This window comes from Aplidium turbinatum, chromosome 13, assembly GCF_918807975.1.
Source record: "Aplidium turbinatum chromosome 13, kaAplTurb1.1, whole genome shotgun sequence".
Classification (NCBI taxonomy): Eukaryota; Metazoa; Chordata; class Ascidiacea; order Aplousobranchia; family Polyclinidae; genus Aplidium; species Aplidium turbinatum.
The window spans coordinates 16,112,237-16,133,820 of NC_137484.1; the positions used below are offsets into that span (position 1 = coordinate 16,112,237).

Here is a 21,584-nt window from a genome sequence, read left to right on the forward strand (position 1 = left end):
AGTTTGAAGCAGTTGGGCTACAAACCATTTTCTTGCTTTTCAATTAGATCAGGAAAGGCCTCCTAATAGTTTCTTATTGGATTCTTTGAATTGTTCAACTATTTCGAAAAAGTAAAAATATTTTAAATTGTAGCAAATCGCTACGTTCTTATTTTGCAACACTCCTACTGAGCTACGGGAATTTTTCAACAAAGATGAAGAGAGGACATTTGCGCATAAGCCTAATAATGCAAGCAATGTTTTTGAACCGTTGAGAAAGACAGTTTCCACGACTTTATAGTATTCTAACTTTCTTGCTATCGTATGGGCAACTGCCTCTCATGTTCCAAGTATCTTAGCAATTTGATCAAATAAACCAACGACTGTTGATATATTAACGTTGGGTGATAAGTTAATTTCACTTTTAGTTAGAAAGTTTATACAGTGACCAATGTCCATTATGTTGGTTAATTTTACGTCGAACCACTTCGTCTGTCTCTTCCTTGATAGCAGACTTATGACGTAACTGTAAGGAACTTGATAGTCTTCATACGTTTTTAATAGACGTAATTTTTTCAACTAATTGAGCTGGCAGGATAGATAAAATGCTGCCGGTATGACTCTGGAGATTTCTGGTCCAAACACAGCTAAACCTTGCGTACTATATTAGCTAACCGCCTTGTACGTAGCCCATGGGAACTGGAGCTGCATATGGCTTCATATGGCAATGATTGACTGAAGGCGGCAATGCCGTTTCATTTTAGGCTACTACTCCTTGTTTGGATGCTAATATGTATCATGCAGATTTTTTTTATTAGGCTACAACACTAAAACAATTGTTTGCTGTGCAGAAAGTAGGTATACAGTACTCAGCTTTATGCTGATTGCCAGGAAAAACACTTCTTTCTACATAACATTCTGTGCTAAAAAAATGGTAACGAGGTTCAAAAGATGAGTTCTGTTGCTGCATAAAAGATGCTGTTTAAAGCGTGTTAGGATTATTTCAGAAAATACACGACAAGGTTCAGTAACCACTAGAATTTAAATTTCAAAGTTTATCTATCTACTATAAATTAATACAGGTACAAGAACAATGGAAGTCAATAAACTGAGGCTTTTCCCGTTGCCCAATCTTAAATAAGTCGTTTTACTGATGTAGCCTACATTAATTTAACGTCTACAGACGAAATTCTTGATTCTACATTAGAGAAAATGCCGTTTTCATTTTATTTTTGGCAGCATAAAGTTTTCTGAAACATAAAAGCTTGGTCAAGTCACGGCTTCCTCAGTTGATCCGAGAGTGCTGCTTGGTCGCGATAGGTCAGACCGAACCAACACAGGCTGGATGATGTCACTGTGGTTAAAATCTGGAAGAAGACGACGGCGCAGGTATCTGTGACGAAACAATATAAATTGTTTGGGGATGGTTTTTGGTCGTATCCAGGCTTACGCTCGGTGGATGAATATTTAGATTAAATGGACGAGAAAGTAAGCAAGCCAATTCTTTGCGTCCATCTTCAGGCATACAGTCATGCGTCTTGCTGAAGACATAGCTCTATGCTCGAGCGGTGTCGAACCGGCACCTTTTTGTAAGTTGTAAAAAGGTTCTCACCACTCGGCTACTGTATACAGGTGATGGAAATGTAAAAAGTAATCGTCTGAATCGTTAAATTGAGAGGTTTAAACGAAGAAACAAAATAACGAAAACACAACTTTGGCTTAGCTTTGTACGTTGTCAATTCAGTTACCTACAAGAATAAATGATTCTCAGTTTACAAGCACAGTAAGATTAAATAAAGCAGTGTTGCTTGGGCGTGAATTGCAACAAATTTAAAACTATTAAATACGATACTGTAGAAATAGCTAATGTTGTAAACTGCGTAATGTACTTTTGAGTAACTTTGGTTATGGCTTGTCGATACTTCAAGTCCAGGGTGGTCGCTTTTGACTTTTGTTTTTGACTGACGTCATGACGCGTTGGAGACCGAAGTTTCCTTATTGCATTCTGTAACAGTTTTTGTTGGATTACCAACTTTTGCAAGGTAGCCTATATTAACTTACCAACTAGCTCATACAAAGTCTTATCTCATCAAGCGTTTCTTGCAATCACCCTACACCTATTCATGCTTACTTTAGCCTAAACCCTTTTTAGTTGTTTTCATTTTTTTTCTTGCAAACTAAAAATCTATTTGTCTGCTTGAAACATTTGTTCTGTCGGGTTACGCCCAATGGTTGAAAATTTTGATTAGCGAATGGGAAAGAAAAGAATCCAATCTTCGTGTCCACTGCCTACATGCTGATTTAAAAATTATAAAAAGCTGATTCATTGATTAAACGATTTACTTTGAGAAATTTCCAAAAATTTAGCAAGTCTTTTGTGGACGGGAGCAGATTCATTGGAGGTGGTTTCAGACAAATTTCTTTTCGTATGAATTTCAGCCACAATCCCGACTTGTGGAATTTCCATTCAAGCTCTGCATTATTCCGAACGCGATCAAAAGAGTGTGACATCATAGCCACCAAAACATTCAGCATGACCACAACAGCCCATCCATGAAATATCATCGACAGAAAGTGTCCAGTGATCATTGTGACTCCCTGTAAAAGAGCCATTTATAACCGTAAAATCTACATTTTTTAATTTATCAAAAAATCTGACTGCATGACTTGCATATCAAGACACAAAACAACGTAGGCTACTGCAATTCAGACAAAAGTTCGAATAAAATCACAAAAGATCCATAGTAAGTTGAATGGCACAAATTCTTACGCCCACATAAACTTATTACTATGTAAATATTTTCGAATGGTGTTCCAAACTACTGGCAAAAGTTGCATGTGTCCCATGGCATGTGTAGATTAAACACGCTGGCAGCAATACCCATTTCTCGATATTAAGAAAAGGATTTTCAATGTAAATGTAAGTTTTCTCATTTTTTCCATTAAAAGGAAGAGTAATTATAATCGTTCGGTTGCATTCTTAATAAAAAATCCTTGTAAAACTTTCTATTCTCAATAACATCGAGGAAACGAAACAGGTGTTGAAAAGCCTCAGTGTCTACTCCACTTAAAAAAGTAGCCTATCATACTGTACATCACAGCAAACCTTATATCCACCAGTGATGTTTTTGTTTGCGGGCGGTATCACTGTAGCTGTCGGTGGTTCCTTTTTCCAGCCATAGCCATACAAAGTCCAGTATTGCTCCATTAGTGAATTGAAGATACTAGAGTAGACAGGTAAGCAGTCGGTGTTGGTCTCGTTTTGTTCTTCTTCACAAAAAGTGATATTTTTGTCTGTCTGTATTCGCCTGGGCTGGAAATGGTCATAGCAATTTCAGCATTAATGTAGCCTACCAATAAAAAATGTAGATAGTTAAATTAAATTAAATATATGTTAGGTATTTTTTGAAGCTCAGTTTTTGAGATTTGTTTTAGGAAAGCAATCTCTTTTCGCGCGTTTTAACAATATGGTACAGCAGATGAAGCAGTTCCAGTGGCAGATCAGTTGATTCGTGACATTACAGAAAGAGCGAAAGTTTACGTATAACATTATTCTTTGTTGCTCTCGGATGATAGATACCGTATTTCTAATCAGCAAAATGAAACGCGAGAAAGTAAATCTTTGTCGCTACCTTCTGGCAAGCAAATAATCAAATATTGCTGAATTGCCGCCGCGTGCTTACAAAAGGCGTCCAAACTCTGAACTGGGCAATCAAAGCGTGGGTAAAACGTCAATGTATTCATCCGCGCAGCAGACAAGCATAAAAATATTTTTGTGCATTTTTTAAGGGTATAGCCACTGGAGCAGTGAAGATTAAAAGATTTGTGTTGTAATGTCAAGAATGACGATTCTTTTATTCAATCGTAGCTTGGTGTGAACGGATTTCTTTCGAATATGCAGTGCGCAGGGCTATGCAATTGTAAAGTCCGTCTTTTAACCCTACGGGAACTTAAACCCTACGGGAACTTGAAACTTAAGAATAAAAAATGGCATATAAACAACTAATTAAACAAAAAAAAAAGTTACTTAGCAATGATGCAACATAAGAAGATTTTGCTCACGTGCCCCCATGCCCAGTAAACTTGAGTCATCGCAAGTGCAAATGCAAAGAATATCCCGGCAAAAATAGTGAGAAATCGCAATGTATCAAGAAACATGCTGTCAACAGAAAGTTGAAGAGGCCCTAAAAAATAAAGTACATCAATTTGTTTTGTTTTTTTGTTTTCACATAGCATCAGATAGAAATAGATCAAATGCAACTTGGACCCGAAAATTTTGGGCTGTAGGCCTATTTAAAATTTATTTTCACAAGGCGTCAGGTGGCCAACTAAATAGAGATACGCAGCATGTAACTTTTGTACGTATCATCAAATGCATCATTAAGCAATAAGCATGTCTTCGAAGTTAAATATATTTTTTACTGCGTTTGATCCAGGGATATCTAAAGAAGGGGATGCGAAGGCTCACAGCGATTGCCTTATTCTTATGACACTACCAGGGCGGTAGTTCGTAGAGCGTAAAACATGCAGTTCTTTTCACAATTGCAGAAAGTTTTGTTGTGTAGCTGGTACAGTCAGCTACAGAAGACAGTTAGTAAATGTTACATAGAGCATATATAAAGAACACTTGTTTGGAAAGACAGTTGAAAAGTTACCAGTTAGCTGATTTTCCTAACAAAGTCTTTGCAGTAGGCCAGATGTAAAGCAAATAAACGGGTAGTTGAATTAACAAGCAACCATGAGCATGCAGTGAGTATCCAGGCCTGATGCCAATAGCGCAATGCAGGTTAACATAACAAGAGTTATTGAACTACTACCGGTGGTAATTGTCATTTTACGGTAAACAGAGATTATTTACGATAAACAGAAGCCCTTCTATTGTCAGACGTATTAAAAGCCTTCATATCCCCTTTTCTAGATATCCCTGGTTTGATCCCCTACACGGATGTGAAGGGACCGATGTTTAAAAACTGTTATAATTAATCAAAATTTGGCAGCCAGCATCTAATCGTTAGCGCTTAGTGGAGCAGTGAAGGTAGGCTACGCTTTTATCGTCCCATGTACAAGATTTGTCTCTGTATTACTGAGTACTGATATATGTTTCAAAAGTTTGAATAAACTTTTGACGTTTTCCAATAATGTGCCAGTCCAGTATCTTATAATACAAGACAACTTTATGTAGAAATGGTAAAACAGAATAAAAAAAAAGTTGCTGTCTGCTGTGTAGCCCTACAGCGCTGGAAGCAATGCATAGCTGTGATAGGTACAGCACTATATAAAAACAAACTGTTTATTATTGTACAAAAGTTAAACTCCAAACATTCAATATAAAAATTACCAAATGTTCTGTGAGTGTATAATAGTTCCATAGCCCGAACATGTATAAGAAGGTATATGATGGCCAAAGCAGCTTCTGATATGGTGACAGGAAGAGATTGTGCGTATTTCCAACCCGCTCTATCACATTGATCAAAAGGATAATCCTACAAGAAGCGCAATGCGTTATATAAAACTTTCAGTTCTGAAATTCAATTAGATCAACATCGAACTTTATTGCGTTTATTGTACTTTCAACATAACGAAGGCGTTTCTTTTCAGGAATAAAAAAATTTATTAAAAGTAATAAAGTATTGTCCTATGTTGCATATATGCAAAGTGGCCTAATAGTGAGCTGATTTTTATGGAGTTGTTAAAAAACAACAAAAGGTTTACGTAACGAAAGTTTTACCCTACTTACTATAAATATAAAATACAAAGCATTGTCAGCAAACATAAATAGTGTATAGTGCTCATTCCACGTTAACTCTACCTGGTTATTTAAAAAGTCAAACCAAGACTCACAATTCCGTTAAGCATGTAATCATTGGTATGGTTTCTGTTCGTGCATTCTCCTGTGTATATGCGGTTGTATCTTGCAAGATCGTAAATTTTTAATATTATGACAATTATATACAAAACAGATGATGCTATTTCGTTCAATATCCACACATTGTAGAAAGCTTTCTTTAAAGACGACTCTCGAATCTTCTTAACCTAGTTGAAATACTTCTTATCAATCAATTGAGATAGTACGCTACAGGGTTGATAGCATATGGTACACAACTACACATGTATTCCAAACCAAGCAGTCAAACGTAATGAAAATATATTTGAAAGAGAAGATTTGTTGAGATTGTGTGAAGAAAATGTTTAGACCAGGGGTGGGCACAGTTGTTCAAAGAAAGAGCCGCTTGCAGATAAACCATAAACACCAGCGAGCTGCAAAATCATTGCCCACCGTTGGTTTAGACTGTTCAAAAAACAAAAAAAATCAAAATTACTTATAGGCCTAAACACAGTAAAGTTTGATTATTGCGGATAAATGAAGTCGCCTAAGACAACAATGATAAATGTCAAAATCATAAAAAAAATTAACAAAATTTAGCAAAGATTGTGTTGTCTTTTATATGTTATGGAATTGGTTTCAGGCCGAATGCAAATAGCCTAAATTATTTACATGTTGTTGTCTAAAGTTGCTGTGCTGGTCAGCTTGACAAGTTTGCCTTTTTAGTAGAATCTGATGAAAATTTACCTTTAAATTCGTCTTGATTTTTAAAGAAATTACCAAGATCAAAGCTCAACAAACATCGAAAACGTTTAAGTTGTGTTCTTTTTCTACACAATGTTTTCGTGTTTTAAGAAAACTGTGGTTACATTTTGTGTCACTTGGCCTTCAAACAAACACAAAATAATGTTAAATATTCCATGTTAAAACAAACCCCAACATACCAACTACAGTACATAATTAATACTAACAATAGAAGCCCTGAAATATTTCCCTACCTATAAGGACAATTGAGGTAATTTTGACCGGTTGTAAGAAACGCGTTTTTTACCATTTTTTCTTTATTTTTGTTCAAACATTGATATGAAACAACCAGGCAATAATTTTTTCGTGTTTTCTAGATGAAACGTGTTTTTTGCCGTTTTTTCTTTATTTTAGTTCAAACATTGATATTCGTACAAAGCTATACAAAGATGTACAAGTTATACAAACATGCTTAAACATACAAACAAACAAACATACAAACATGTTATACATGCTTCTTATGCTCTTACATGCGCAGGAAATTAATTTAAAAAACAAAGCTTTTTTAACTATTTTATCTTGATAATGAGCTGCCATATTATGTATTTGTTCTGCAATATATAGGCTACTTAATATCGTTGCTGCGAACACTTTATATCTGTATGAAATCTGTAAATAGTCCTTGTTTTGATAGTCCGTTACGTAATTTCAATATGTGTGTGTAACTGTGTATATTAGTTTGTTTTTGTGATGTTGGGTTCAGTCGTGTTCTCATTGCTTTAAGAATTGGCGCTCCAGTTGTTCCAGGAACGAGGAGGCGACTGATTCTTAACTAATTCATCAACTTATTTTAAAGTATTAGGTTTGGTGGCCGTGCTTAACTATATTTATTGATGCATATACCGCAATATTAGATCCTTTCATGCACGTCTTAAACCATTAAGGTTTTGCCACCTTTTCCTTTTGTTAGTTTTGTTACTGTATTTCTTTTTCACAATATTATTTCTTTTGCATTCTGACAAAGAAAAATAAATTGAATTGAATTGAATTGAATTGAATTGAAACAAACCTTGTTCGAACATTAGAAATCTTCTTATCACGCACCGGTCATTTTTGACCCAGGGGCCAGGGCTTATGTGTGAAATGCTCTGTTTGCGAAAGTTCTAGTGAAAAATTATTACAGCTACTAAAACTTTATCAAAAGTTAAGAAAACTCAAGGAGTATGACCAAGCAAATCGCAAGAACGCCAAAAAGATGAAGCGCCAAAACTCACCGGTCAGGGCTTCTAGTGTCAACTATATTTAGCAACTATCTTTACCATAATCGTCCATCATCCATAAGGCTCAATATATCAGGTAGCTGCATCGGTGGCCTAAGTTGCGTTGTGAGAATCTTAAAAGCATATAGCCTACCCTACTCCAATACATAGCCTATCACGCGTTTAACTTATAAACAAGACATAGTTTTCACATTTACCTCGTGTAAGATCCGACCGATCACAAATAAAAATAAAATGGAGTCTACGATGTCTATTTGCATACCGAGGCAGTCGCATTCATACACCATAGTGAGTAGCATCAATCGCAGTATCATAAGCAAAAGAAAAATGAGTTTCGAAGTCACATGGCAAGTTATGTTAACTATTGGATTTCGAAGAAGACGGCCTGCCCTGCGAAGACATGGCTTTGTGTTGGATAACTTCAAAATTTGCATAAGATTATTATAGGTTATTCGACTTAGTCAGTCAATGTTTTATTTACAATTTTTTCAGAAAAAAAAAATAAAACTTTTCCAACTGAACGTAAACTTGTATAGGTTATTAATCTTCAACCGAGTACAATAAAACTCTTTTGTGGGAGTCTATTCACAAAAATGTAGGCTACCGGTTTTACTATAAGCTTGAAAAGAGACTCACTTTGATTCTGGAGCAATACAAAACGCGATGCAAAGAAATGGGTACACGCATGCCAAAAGTGTTCGAGTTTTCAATGTGTGCCAGCCGTGTTCAGATTGAAATATTGTTCCAAGTCGCAGGGTAGAGATAGCGAGTTGACTGTTAGGATGTGCAACAAAGCGTTTCATTCGAACCTGCACAGCGCGTTGGACTGGAGTGAGGTGCGCGCGCTGACTTATCTGCATATACCAAACGTGAAAGGAATTGCTCTATAGTTGGTTGTCACACTTCAAGCTTACTTCTTGAGCTGTGTTTTTTTCATAATGCAACTTAAACAAAACATCCAACCACATCATGACTTAGGCTACGTTAAAAACCCAAACCAAACCTACCTGTTTATGTGAGTAGCCTAAAACTATTGTGTGGTGTAGGCCTACGTTGAAGTTTTATCACTGCAAAAACAAACTTTATAAACCTTTGATAGACGAAAACTTATCTATACTGTATCGTGACTCAGAAACTTATTTGCAAAGAAGCTTTGTCACCAGCAAGAAAATTTTAAAATTGACTGACTTCTGATCAAACTTAATCTCACCGAGCGCGGTTGTCCTGGTGGATCAAATCGAAGCAAATCGGCAAGGTCAGTGGGGCAACGGACTTCACTTAAGAGATCACAAGCAAACTCCTCTATCTGTTGATGGAGTACAGAGTAAAAATGTGCAAGTAACTTGAAAAACTTTCAGACAACTTTTAAAGCCAACATTTTCAATTCAAACGTAAAACCTTTGTTAAAATCATGCTGCCTTTGAAAAGGAGCCTATTCAGCTGCTTTATAAAATCTACCTTTATAAAGCAGCCCCATCAACGATATAAATGAGTTTTAAAAACGTTATGCGGTACGTACATCAGACGAGCGGCAAACATTCATAACACGACAGGAGTTAAATTGTATTTCTCGGTAGTCGAGTGTAGCAAGAATTGACAACGATAGACATGTGTTACACCCATGAAAATGGGCTAATCAGTATCGCATCACAAATTCATGCCACATAGTTCTTAACCGCTGCTTTTGTCAGTCAATTGAATCTTTACTTTTGTGGAAAGAAAACAATTAAACTAACTGTCGTCAAGGATATGCACTTATCGGCGTTATATTGACATAAAGAAAACTCGTAATAAAATATTATTAAATTACACAGGTTGGTGCACATTATTGACAAAAATAAGATGTAGAAAAGCTCACTTGATCAGCCAGTGGCATGTACAAGGATCGCATCGTGGGCTCGTCGGAGGCTTTCCTCTTCAAATTTTCATACAAGCAAAAAAGAGTTTCCAAGAAATCCCAATTGTGTTCCGCATCATCTGCAAAATATGATGTATTTGATTGAATTCAAAATAAACTTTTGGGTCCACGCAAAGTCTACTGTGCCGCATGCCACTTACAATCAAAAGATCAAGAATTCAAGGCAATCTCACAGAAATCTCGAAATTTGTTTTCTCACGAGGTAGGCTAACCAGCCATGTTCAAACGGCACGCCCAAATCCAAACATTTAAAGTTTTTGGAGATCGCTCTCAAAAACCAACCTTAAAACTCATCATTAATCGCTGCTGTCTTTACAGAAATGATTTGTAACACGTCTTACAATGGGCTTGTACAATTCTTTTCAAGCATATTTTCGCTCGAGTATTCTTACACACATTCACGTAGCCTGAGTGGTAAAAGTTGTAAATTGAAACGGATCGATTTTTTGTCTCTTTGCAAAAAAATGTCACCAGTCTTGAACCTGCTTGACAAGCATATAAATAGTAAACTATGCTGTAGAAACTCGCTAAATTATATGTTGAAGACGACGAAAAAAACTTTTAAAAATCTTCCACCCACAAGTCAAAACAATGCAGGACTTCTTACTTTCTAGATTTTCAAGAAAGGTCATCACAAGGTAAGCTGGGCTTGCTACTGCTTTGTAAAGTAAGATTTGCTGGCTTGATCGGCTCCAAACTTGTTCAAGAAGCAAATGACGAGATACGTTTGAAAGTCCAACATCGTTAAAGAAATTGAAGCCTTTTGAAACTTCCCGCTTTATGCATTCGGAAGAAATTCTAGTGAAATAGTAACAGCAGAAAAACGTTGACTAATTGTTAGGTTTAGCGCGGTAAAAATGTGAAAACTCATGCCTTAGGTTGTACATTAGGCCTACACTGCTGGAATTCAGTGGCTCATTTATAGTGTAGGTTATTGTAAGGTAAGGCCATCTCCACACAGGCTGCAAGCAAACATATTTCAAATCGAATATCAATTTCCTGTTCCGTCTAAGCAAACATATCTAAGCCGTTTTTATCGATAATAGAGGGTAATTTCTATCGGATATCTATCTGGTAAGTTACTTCAGATTTGATTCCAGCAGGTATTGAAAGTCATTCAATTATTCTGGAAGTGTTAACCCATCACATTAATTTGACTTGTTCTTGATGGAAAAAAAGTGTAAACTCAATAAATGAAAAAAGTAGAATATCACACTAAGTTGGAAAATTCAAAGTTATTAATTTATTACAAAGCTTTCACCATACAAGTGTGGCTTCCTCAGTAGACTACAGTAGCCTATTCTTATTTGAATAAAAGGATAAACAAACTTTGATTAATATGCGCCGGATTGACTACAAACAATCGCTTCAGAAGGTGACAGTAGAAGTTCAGTCTAACTCCTGATCGGTCATTAATAAGAGGAAACAATACTGGGAACCATTATTAGGAACAAATGGATTTTTGGACGTCACCGAATGTATAGTGTACTTATAGGCTTATTCAGACAGTATACAGGGTGTAGCCAACAAAACACTTCGGGGAGAGGACATATAAGTATTATTACACATGTTAGTGAACCATTGAAGGAGTCGGCGAAAGAAAAGAACCCAGAGGAGGTTTGGCGGCCTCTCCAAGAAAACAAAAGCTGCTGTTTGTCTGGTGGTATAGCCTGTTCTCGCGACAGAACTTATTGGGTATCAAATGCCTGAATGGTGTTCGCTGCTGCAAAATAATGAAACCAAAAAAGGGCTACCTGAGTCGAGAGGTGGGTGCCTACTAAGACGTAGTCCTACCAGGCGCATGGACTAATATAAATTACAGATTTTACACAAAACAAAGAATCAAAGAAGTGATCACTCCTCTCACCTGAATCCGTGGGCGTACAAAATTTTAAGCATCACGTAATCATTTTTGTGGGCAGCCAACTGTAATGGAGTCAAGCCTGCATTTAAAAAATAGCTTACATAAATCCATGACGTTTGATTCATTTAAATCAAAAGCTGGGTGAAACCAAATACGTTATTAATTAACTGCTTGTGCTCTTTCTTACGTAAAGCCATGAGGATGACATGCATGGCAATTGAAAGAACAAGTTTTGCCCAGTACAAAACAAATATCCAACCCTTTTTGAAAAGCATCTGAAAAAATACATTTAAAATAGATAGGTGGCTCTCTCAGAAGAAAAGACACCTTTTCCTGAACATGAACAAAAAGTGTTTTCGTTTAGGGCCTACATCACGAGCCCTATTATAATGGGTTCTGGGTTCTAAAAAATACAGGGGGCTATAGCCAAAAAATGTTTTGGACACTCTATCGTTGAATAATAATAGCAATCCTATCAAATAAATTTGATAATAGGCTAAGTGGTAATGTCAGTAGACAAGCTTTGTTTACTTGTGGTTGTTTGTTAGTAATCAAACTGGGAAGCTGTATGCTTTAAATGTAAATGTTCTGTGATCTGTAGCCTTGTTTTGCAAAGCTTAGCAACAGGTTGAACAGCTGTCAAAATTTTCATCGTTCAACGTTGAGTCATTGCATCACTTGATGACTTCACATCCTGATTATCAAGCCCAAAGGCGACAAAAATAAGAGACTCTTCTATTTAGGATGCTATTATCACAGTTAAAGTATTTAATTAATGCTTTCAGCTACTTCAAGTTTCTTGTACTTAGCCTGTAGGCAGGCGCGAATCTAAGAGTTTTTTTCGGGGGGGGGGGCCAGAAAATTTGAAAATCAATTAAAAAGAAAGAAAAAGCTAAACAGATATGAACAATGATACTACGACATATACGATATGCTAGAAAATAGACATTAAAACAACCATTTTCATCAATTGTGATGCCGAGGGACTAATATCAGCTGTTTAGAAGCATATCAAACCATTTGACGCAGAAACATACAATTTTTCACAAAATTTCGGGGGGGGCCCGGCCCCATAAATCCGCGCCTGCCTGTAGGTCATAAGGCTAATATTGGCAAACAATCTAAACGTGCCACAAGCCCAAATTTAAAACTGGCTGACTCGAATTTTTAAGGTGTGGTTGGAGACAAATTGGACAAAACTTTTAAAGGGAAGATTGTCAACCAAATTGTCACCAATTTTTCATTTCATATTAAAATGGTGTTTAACTGCAGGCAGGAAATCTAGCTATGTGGCCGCAAAGTGTCGGATTCAGGAAGGACATTTGGTCGTTCGTGTGCCTCCAAAACAAAACGAGAAAAAACACCTTATTTCTTATTTACGAAACCGTCTCGCTTGCTTTGCTCGTTCAATCAATCACATTCCATAAACTTATAGACGAGGAGGTTGGGCTCACTTTGCTTAATCAGCAACCGATTTAAAGTGTAGCCTGGCTTACTACATTCACTTATTGCCGTTCATCACATGTGATCATCACAACTTTTGATGGCAGAAGAAATGAATAATAGCCTAATCCTGATGAAAATGCAAACCTTCCGGCATCTGCAGGCAAATATGTTGTAGAAAAGAAAAAAGTGCTTCTTTTTCCCAATGATTAACTACTTACGAAAAATACAAGCTACTGTATGCGTGCAATATTTTACCTGGGAAGTAAAAAGAATCATCTTCTGTAATCATTTGTGACGTATCGAGATCATATTTCATGAATAAATCAACAACAGCGTGATAGCCAAAGTCAATGGCGTGGTATAAACATTCCTTGACATCAACCTTAACAGCTTAAAGTTATGAAAATGAAGTTGTAAACATACATTAGCCTACCCACAAATCTACCCGGTGACTAACCCTTTTGTGTAAAATCAAGACGCCATAGGTTTTAAAAATGTTAATTTTCATATTCAGTAGACAAGTATTAGATCAAATACAATGAGCTAAGTTCGATTTCTCTTTATTACTGTAGTTCAGAATAATTAGGAGGACGCAAGGGAAATATACTCTTGGCCCCTTATGTGGGTCATCAGGCACCAGCAAAAGTAGACTACGGTATATCAAATATATCAAAAATGTGTGTTGCGAATGCTGTTGGCAATAGCTCCCTGGGCATATTACGCACGGAGTGGAAAATTAAACTTGTGTTACAACGAGAATGATTGTTGTAATTTCATGTTAAATCTTTTGTTTACCTTGTGGCGTAAAAGCAAATCCATCATTTCCATGTTATTATGAATCATTGCTATAAATAAAGCCGATCTTCTCCATTGGTCTCGGCAGTTTTTGTTAAATTTTGATCTTGGCTTAGTAGAAACGAAATGCCGAGAGTGTTTATTGCGGTCCGGACTTGGCACTGGAAACTCTTCAGTCAGTGACACTGCAGGTGAAGCAGTGGTTGATGCTTTTCTCCATGGCGTAAATTTTGAATCGTGTCCTGGTGATGTTGAACCATGAGATCCTTCTCCTAAATCTTGTACGTGGTTTTGCTTGCTATGTTGTATAATTTCATTACTGTACAAAAAATTCGATGCAGCTGTGGATAGAATGTCTTCTACTTGAATAAGATCTCCAGCTTCAACAGCTCTGTGACGTCAATTCAAGTCAATAATGAACGAGCAGATCAACAATTGGTAATGAAAAAAAAAAAATCTTACAATTTGAGGGGCTTTATTTATTATAAAAAAGAGAAAAACTTGGTTGATTAGATATTAGGCCTACACCTCCACGCAGGGACGAATCCAGCAAGCAGCTTTATGGGAGTCGGTTTGAACAAAACACAAAGATGTTGTGTTTACATTAATCCGACCTTGCAAGCACGCCGTGAATAAAGTTATTTTTCTGTATTTTAGGGAAAGGCAACTGCTCCCTTCCCACCCAAGCCCGGATTTAGGGAGGCAGAGGGTGCAGGTGCTCCGGGCCCCCCTTTTGAAGGGCCCCCCGACGTGGAAAAATGCGATTTTGTGTTTTTTTTCTTTCAGTCTTTGAAGTGTCTGCAAAATGCTGTGCAGTGCTGGATTAATGCTACTGTAGACGTAGAGGTGGTCTTTCGTGCCAACGGCGCGAAAAAATTTTTTCCAAGGAGGCCCCCCGATCTAACAGTGCCCCGGACATCCATCAGCTAAATCCGGCCCTGTTCCCTTCTGGATCCGGTACCGCTTCAATTTTGGGAAAGAGGTAATTATGCTAGGCTACATCATCTGCAGACGATTGGCAACAAAGAAATTGCTTGAATGGCATTATTCAAATTATACAATATTAAACCAAAACAACAAAAGAACAATAATTTTTCAGCAGTACTTTGTTTCCGTCAAGAAAAAAAATCGACTTTATTTAAAGCAAAAAAAAAACTAAGCCAAGTTAATTGGAACGTCATGAAGCTGTCAGGTGTCAGCAAAAGTATTGGACGAAACCCGGGAGACGAAACAAAGATGTCAGCGAATATAAATACAATAAGTAGACAAAATCAGTCAGGTTTTGAAACTTGTACAATTTATTAATAAAGGTTTCGTCACCGCCACCGTAATTGAATCATTGAATAAGATTCTATTTGAATGCGACACTGAAGAAGCCGCATTTACGGTGGGGAAATCTTTATCAATAAGTTATACAAGTTTCCAAACCTGACTGATTTTGTTGAATTGCTATGTTAAATTGTTCGGATGCATTCTAAATGAAGGATCCTTGTAGCCTATAACTTTTCATCCTCAATAACATCGAGGAATCAGAATAGAGGTTGTGAGACATCAGCTCCTATTTATTTAATTATAATAGAAAGATATCTAATTATGCCGATTGTAATGTAGGCTATATCCTAATGTCGGACGAAGGCAATTAGGTAGTAGGGTGTACCAATTTGCAAAAAGTTTTTAGAAATTATTGCGGCTATGTATTACGGGTTTCCACTTTTGTTAAAAAGTATTTTGGTAGAGTTTCAGAATTTTCCCGCCAAAACTGTGGTTCTGCCGCCATTTTGAAAAAATGGCGTCCAGATAAGATATTATGAAAATCTGCAGCCTTAAACTGGCATAATGTGATCATATAATATGTCGATTACGGGGTCTTTGGGGTCGCAGAACACGAATCTGAAGTCAAAAGTGCTCTACGACAACAATTTTGCAAAGTGAAATTTTACCACTTGAAATTTATGGTGAAATTTTGCAGACATGGACACAACCTGACCAAGAATACCTCACCCCAGAATGAGCATTCCTGAAATATTGTCAAACTGTTGAAATAACAACACGATTCATTTAGGCTACAAACAAATTGAGTTAATCACTCTCAAACACGATCCATCCCTGTTTCTTCTGCATGCTATTCCTTATGCTTTCAGTCCTGATTGATTTCAATTCCCAGTATTTCATCAACACAATAGCCTACCAGAGTTATGCAAGCACTCAATTCACTGAATTTTTGACGAATTTCTTTAACAATTGAGTTTGGCTAAGGTACCTTTTTTGTAATTTGAGAACTGTGCCTTTGCATGGCAAGCAAGAGAGCTTGCCGGTGGCTTTCGTCAGAACACCTGTCAAAAAATCAGTGATTAGCTTAATCCCGCGTTCCGCAATATCGTTGACCATCCTTACGTTCAAAACGAATTTGCTTAGTTTCTTATAATCACTGAAATTTTTCCATTCTGATACTGGCATTTGTTGCCACTCTTGATCAGTAAGTTCCAAATTGCTTTCCCAATTGTTGCCTCCAGCAATGTAGCCTACAAGTACCTTGCCACTTCCCTGAATTGACGGCAGTCGTATCAAATACCTCCATCAATGACACCTTTCTCTCTCCAGTCTTCCACCAATTTTATAACGGCCTGTTCCTGAGATGATCTGGTGCCGTCTGGTCTCATGCACCCCCAGAAGCTTTCATTTCTGCATTACCTTCATCATCAAAACTAACGCCAGATACATATACACAGCACTGTTCTGATGAAACATTTCCTCTCATTTTCAGAATCTTACCGGCCCAGTGAATTATTGCCAAATCAGGGGCCTGGAACTCATCTCTGATAATTAATTTGGGAGTGAGAGGACCTATAGTCTTATTAGCCAGTCTATGAGCTGCTGTGACTGATATTAGTATCTTCGACTTGCATGCCGGACGCTTGAGCCACATAGCGAACATTGTTCTTTGCCGATAGCTCATCCAAGTCGATCAGATGTTAAAGGTATAGGCTAGGCGACGTAATACCCATTTTCTTTTCCATTCAGGAGTTTTCCAGTTGTCACTGTCACTTTCTGTTTCTTCATCTGCACTTAAGTCCAACTTCACGGTTTTCAGATTGTCAGCAACATCCTCTTTCTGTTTCCTTTCACCAGATGCACTGTGTCATTTTTCTCTAGCTCAGTCCCGTCTCTTCTACAGAGCATCTCTTCCCAATGCGCAACCTAGCCTACTTGATCTCTCTGGAGCTGATTTTTCAGATGTTCCAAATCTGTCTCCCAGTCAATAATACCGGAATGCATGAGAATTGATCGCGAAGTAGTCTTACATATATTCAGAGGATCCTTGAGCTTTTCTTCCATATCACGCAAACGTTTTTGTAAATGAATCACTATTATTCCTCTCACGCCTGGAATCAAGTTCTAGATACCAAGTTTCATACAAATTCTTCAGATGCCGGTCTATATCCGCATTTTTAACAATAACCTTTCACGATTACTTCTCTTTTCCAGATTGTTTCTCATTTTTCTTGCCAAATACCTAACCCACGCCAAAATGATGTTTCCATATCAGGGGAATTTCCTCCCTTGCAATCACGATGGATTGGCTGATCGTTCTGTGACTTTCGTCTCTGAGGAACAACAGCCTAGCAAGAACGTCAGAGCTTTTAGGAAGCTTTGGAACACCTAGTCTTTCGCTAGTGTTCCCAATGAGGAAGAACTTTCTTTTTGGTTTTTGTGCCAGTGAGTGGTGTGCTTCACCGGCCGTCTCATTCAGTGCCATTTATTACTGATCGGAATCTTGTAACTTGCGTACGATCACTAGCTACTCTTCGAGTCACTGAGCTAATGATGATCTTCGTCGTGTAGAAGTAAAGCATTTACCCAGTTGGGAGAGTTCACTTCGGCTTTTTCGAACTTTTTGGTCTGCCATGGGGTACTCTGTTGCCGTCCATTAGTTAATAAGCAGGTAGGTTAGTAACTAAGTACAGGCTATAGGCTATACTGTGGACTAGTTAGTAGATTTTCATCGGATGTGAAAGTACACAAGAAAGTACATGTTAATTTTTCCCTCATACTGATTGATATAATCACACCGACTAGAAAAGTTTATGCATAGCCTACATGCATTTCAAGGTTAAAATGACAATAAGATGCTCTTTTCATGTAAATCTGCGGTCCAAAACAGTGTGGTCACATCTATAGCCTATGTCAAAATTCACTTTGCAAAATTGTTGCCGTAGAGTGTTTTTAACTTCAAATTCGAGTTCTGCGACCCCAAAAACCCCGTAATCGACATATTATATGATCACATTGCGCCAGTTTAAAGCTGTAGACTTTCATAATATCCTATCTGGACGCCATTTTTTCAAAATGGCGGCAGAACCACAGTTTTGGCGGGAAAATTCTGAAACTCTACCAAAATACTTTTTAACAAAAGTGGAAACCCGTAATACATAGCCGCAATAATTTCTAAAAACTTTTTGAAAAATGGTACACCCTATTAGGTAGCCTATGATTACACTGGTCTACACAAAATTTCAGGTTTGGGTTTTGACAACTCATTTTAGCTAATTTTGGGGTGCTGAATCCGAAAATGAACTCAGATTTTCTCTATCACATCACGTTTTTGAGATATGAAATATCCCTAATTTTTGAAAAAAAATCAATTTTTGCCCCCCTTCTGTTGTCAAAACAAGGAATTCTGATGCAATAAACACTGTTTTACCTGCAATAATCTAGCTTTAATTAGCAAACAAGCATTCTATATTATATTCACACAAATTTGCGTTGTCTTTATTAAAATTTCATGCCTTGGAATAAAAAATAGGCATGCAAAAGAGCAACCATAATAACATCAAACGCTACATTATGCTGACGAACATGTCGATAGGACAGTGACAAGGTATTGTCTGAATTATAGCCTACAGTTCACACAATATGCACACAGACATTCCAATGGAGTGCAGAAATTCTGAAGACACACACAGAAATAGCAAAGTGCCAAAATAAAGGGACTTGGGCATGGCGAGTTCAGAAACAGTCAAAAAAGAGCTTTCATAAAATATGAATTCTTCACTTATAAGCTTAAAAATGCTCTTTTGAGAGACTTTCTTTTATGAGCAGCATCTGGAATTTCTCTTTTAAAACTCCAGCAATAGTTGGCCATCATATGACAATCCCACCGACCTTGATAACGTTCCTCCATAATTTTAATATCCTGGTGGAAACGTTCACCTTGTTCTTCACTAACTTTCCCAAGGTTTTCTGGAAACTCATCCGCATGGCTCTTCAAATAGTGAACTTTGATGCTCATCCTGCATCTCAAATCTTCAAAACTAAGCAGTAGCTCCCTTAAGAGATCTTTATAATTTTCTGCTTTTCTGTTTCCCAAAAAATTTCTCACAACAGCACCGAAAGCATTCCAAGCTCTAGCCTCGAATGGCAACATTGATTTCACAAAATTTTTATCCTTTAACAATTGCCTGATTTGTGGTCCATTGAAAATCCCAGCTCTTTTGTTCTCTTCACTGAGACCAGGAAAAGCATAACATATATACTTAAAACACTCTCCTTCATGATCCAAAGCTTTTACATATTGTTTCATGAGACCAAGTTTGATGTGAAGAGGAGGCAAGAGAATCTTTTTGATATCAACTAACTGATCACGTATGATATTTTTGTCTCCAGTTCTTCTCGTTTGCGATAAAATGTCACGCTTGTACCAGCTTTGAGAAGTTTCCTTTCCTGTAGCCTTGATGCCAATAACTCCGCAGATTGCTTAGGCAACTACAAATCTCTCACTAAATCATTTAATTCCATCTGATTAAACTGGGAAGGCTTGTCTGACAGATCCTCGGGTGCTGGTTGAAAAATTTCACTTTCTCCTTCACTAAACGATGCTTATGAAGAAGAAATAGCCTCTTCGTGTAGTTCTGGAAGTGATGTAAATACTGGCAGTGGCTTTTCATCACTGTGAGGAACTGGGCGCAATGCCGAATCCAGATTTGGATATTTCAAACGATGTTTACTCTTTTTGTTATACCCTTTCACACCAACAAGACAAAAATAACAATCGTCAAAATGATTTCGTTGCTCTCGCCAAATCATGGGTATTCCAAATTTCATTTGTGAACCTTTTCCTTGCGACCAACTTCTCAGACATTCAACTCAGGTCTTGCACACTTTATGATCGAAGAAGCCCAGCTTTTGTCCTGGTCCCCCAACTTGACTTTAAAGTAAGCAAGATATGCCCTTTTTACAAACGTGGTAATATTGCATTGTTGAGACTTCAACATGAAGTATCCACAAATGTAACAAAATATATCCGGATCATTACAACATTTTCTTCTTTTGCTGGAAGCAGACATAGCTTGAGATCAAATATAACCTTTCTTTGTTAGTAGTTTTCTAAGAGCAAGTTTTTCCACAGAAACACCACTATACCAAAAACTCTAACCGACTTGAACTCAAACTTATAAAGTATGAAAATACCTTTTCCTTCTACAAACCACTTTTTACCTTGAACTCTGATGTTGGTCTGTACAATGTACATGTGCTTTATGAAACTTCTAAATAAATCTTCCTTACTAAGCAAGAATTTATTACTAAGTCAAATCTACTCCCACCAGCTGTCTTCCTACGATATTCCATCTGCACAGTGCACAGAGATAGCAGCTGACCCACAGATAACGCCTGAGAAGCCAAGACAGGGAGTTCAAGCCAGCATGGAAAAACTCAACGCTACCAATCTCTACTATGTCCTATTACGATTATCATAACAGGAATTTTTTTTATTTTAGAGGAAATCTGAACCAATTTATGAATTTAGTGTAAAAATATCTCTATGTTTGAAAGTTTATAGCTGTCAGAAAATAATTATATTTGACATTTTACTGCACTAAAAAGGGCAAAAATTGGTCAATTTTACAAAATAATGGCAACGATAGAAAGAAAACTTGATGTGATAGAGAAAATCTGAGTTCATTTTCGGATTCAGCGCCCCAAAATTAGCCAAAATCAGTTGTCAAAACCCAAACCTGAAAAAAAAAGTTGAAATTTGTAGACCAGTGTTATTTTTCTGATGTGAGCACGTCTGAAGGGTTTACTGTATTTAGCTACACACTCCATGTCAAATCACTTACTTTAGATACTTCCGTTCTTCTTTAGTTGTAATATTTGCATCACCGTCTTTAGTTTTCATGTTTGAAAGAAGGTTATTGACAGATTTAATTGATGTGATGCTTTGATACCTTGACGTTTGGTTTAGTCTTGCCATCGTTCCGTACGGGTTTGAATCCATTGCACGAACTCTTGCCATTTTACGATCAAGCGTCATAGTTTGCATTTAGCCAATGAAACGTCTTTGTGTTTTAGTGCATTTTTACGCTTCACAAAAACCAAGTTTTCATTAAGCATGGGTCAAGAATACCTTGGTATGGATGTTGAAATTGGACCAAAACAGTTGATTTCCACACCCAAATATTTTGATGGCCAATTTCATTCACACCAACATCTTATTCACTCACCTATCACCTGCGCAATAACTATCTGCGATTGTGCACCAACAACCAATTCAAATAACTTAATTACAATGAAGAAAAATGGACTCAGCCGTTAAGCTAGTCAGAGCTTCCTAAATTGTGTGCTACTGTAACTAGATGGTCGCAAGTGTGCGAGAAATTATGGTGATTTGAATATTGCAACCGTAACGTAAAGCTGCAAAGTGTCGAACAATAGTTTGGAAGGGAGCATTTTCTT

General features: G+C 37.2%; 1 protein-coding gene across 1 annotated transcript; it reads right to left on the bottom strand.

The window, feature by feature from the left end:
* Positions 1–827: 827 nt before the first annotated feature.
* LOC145781687 (short transient receptor potential channel 5-like) lies at positions 828–21,144 on the bottom strand. Its single transcript, XM_082593360.1, has 19 exons — positions 20,969–21,144; positions 16,852–16,969; positions 16,111–16,394; positions 13,851–14,241; positions 13,311–13,437; positions 11,613–11,688; positions 10,353–10,543; positions 9,686–9,804; positions 9,038–9,133; positions 8,464–8,681; positions 8,025–8,217; positions 5,821–6,012; positions 5,318–5,462; positions 4,042–4,163; positions 3,097–3,277; positions 2,762–2,767; positions 2,323–2,573; positions 1,869–1,984; positions 828–1,372 (listed from the first exon to the last, which is right to left on the bottom strand). The coding sequence occupies exons 1-19, from the start codon at positions 21,142–21,144 to the stop codon at positions 1,249–1,251; spliced, it is 3,126 nt and encodes a 1,041-aa protein (XP_082449486.1). The 3' UTR covers positions 828–1,248.
* Positions 21,145–21,584: the final 440 nt, after the last annotated feature.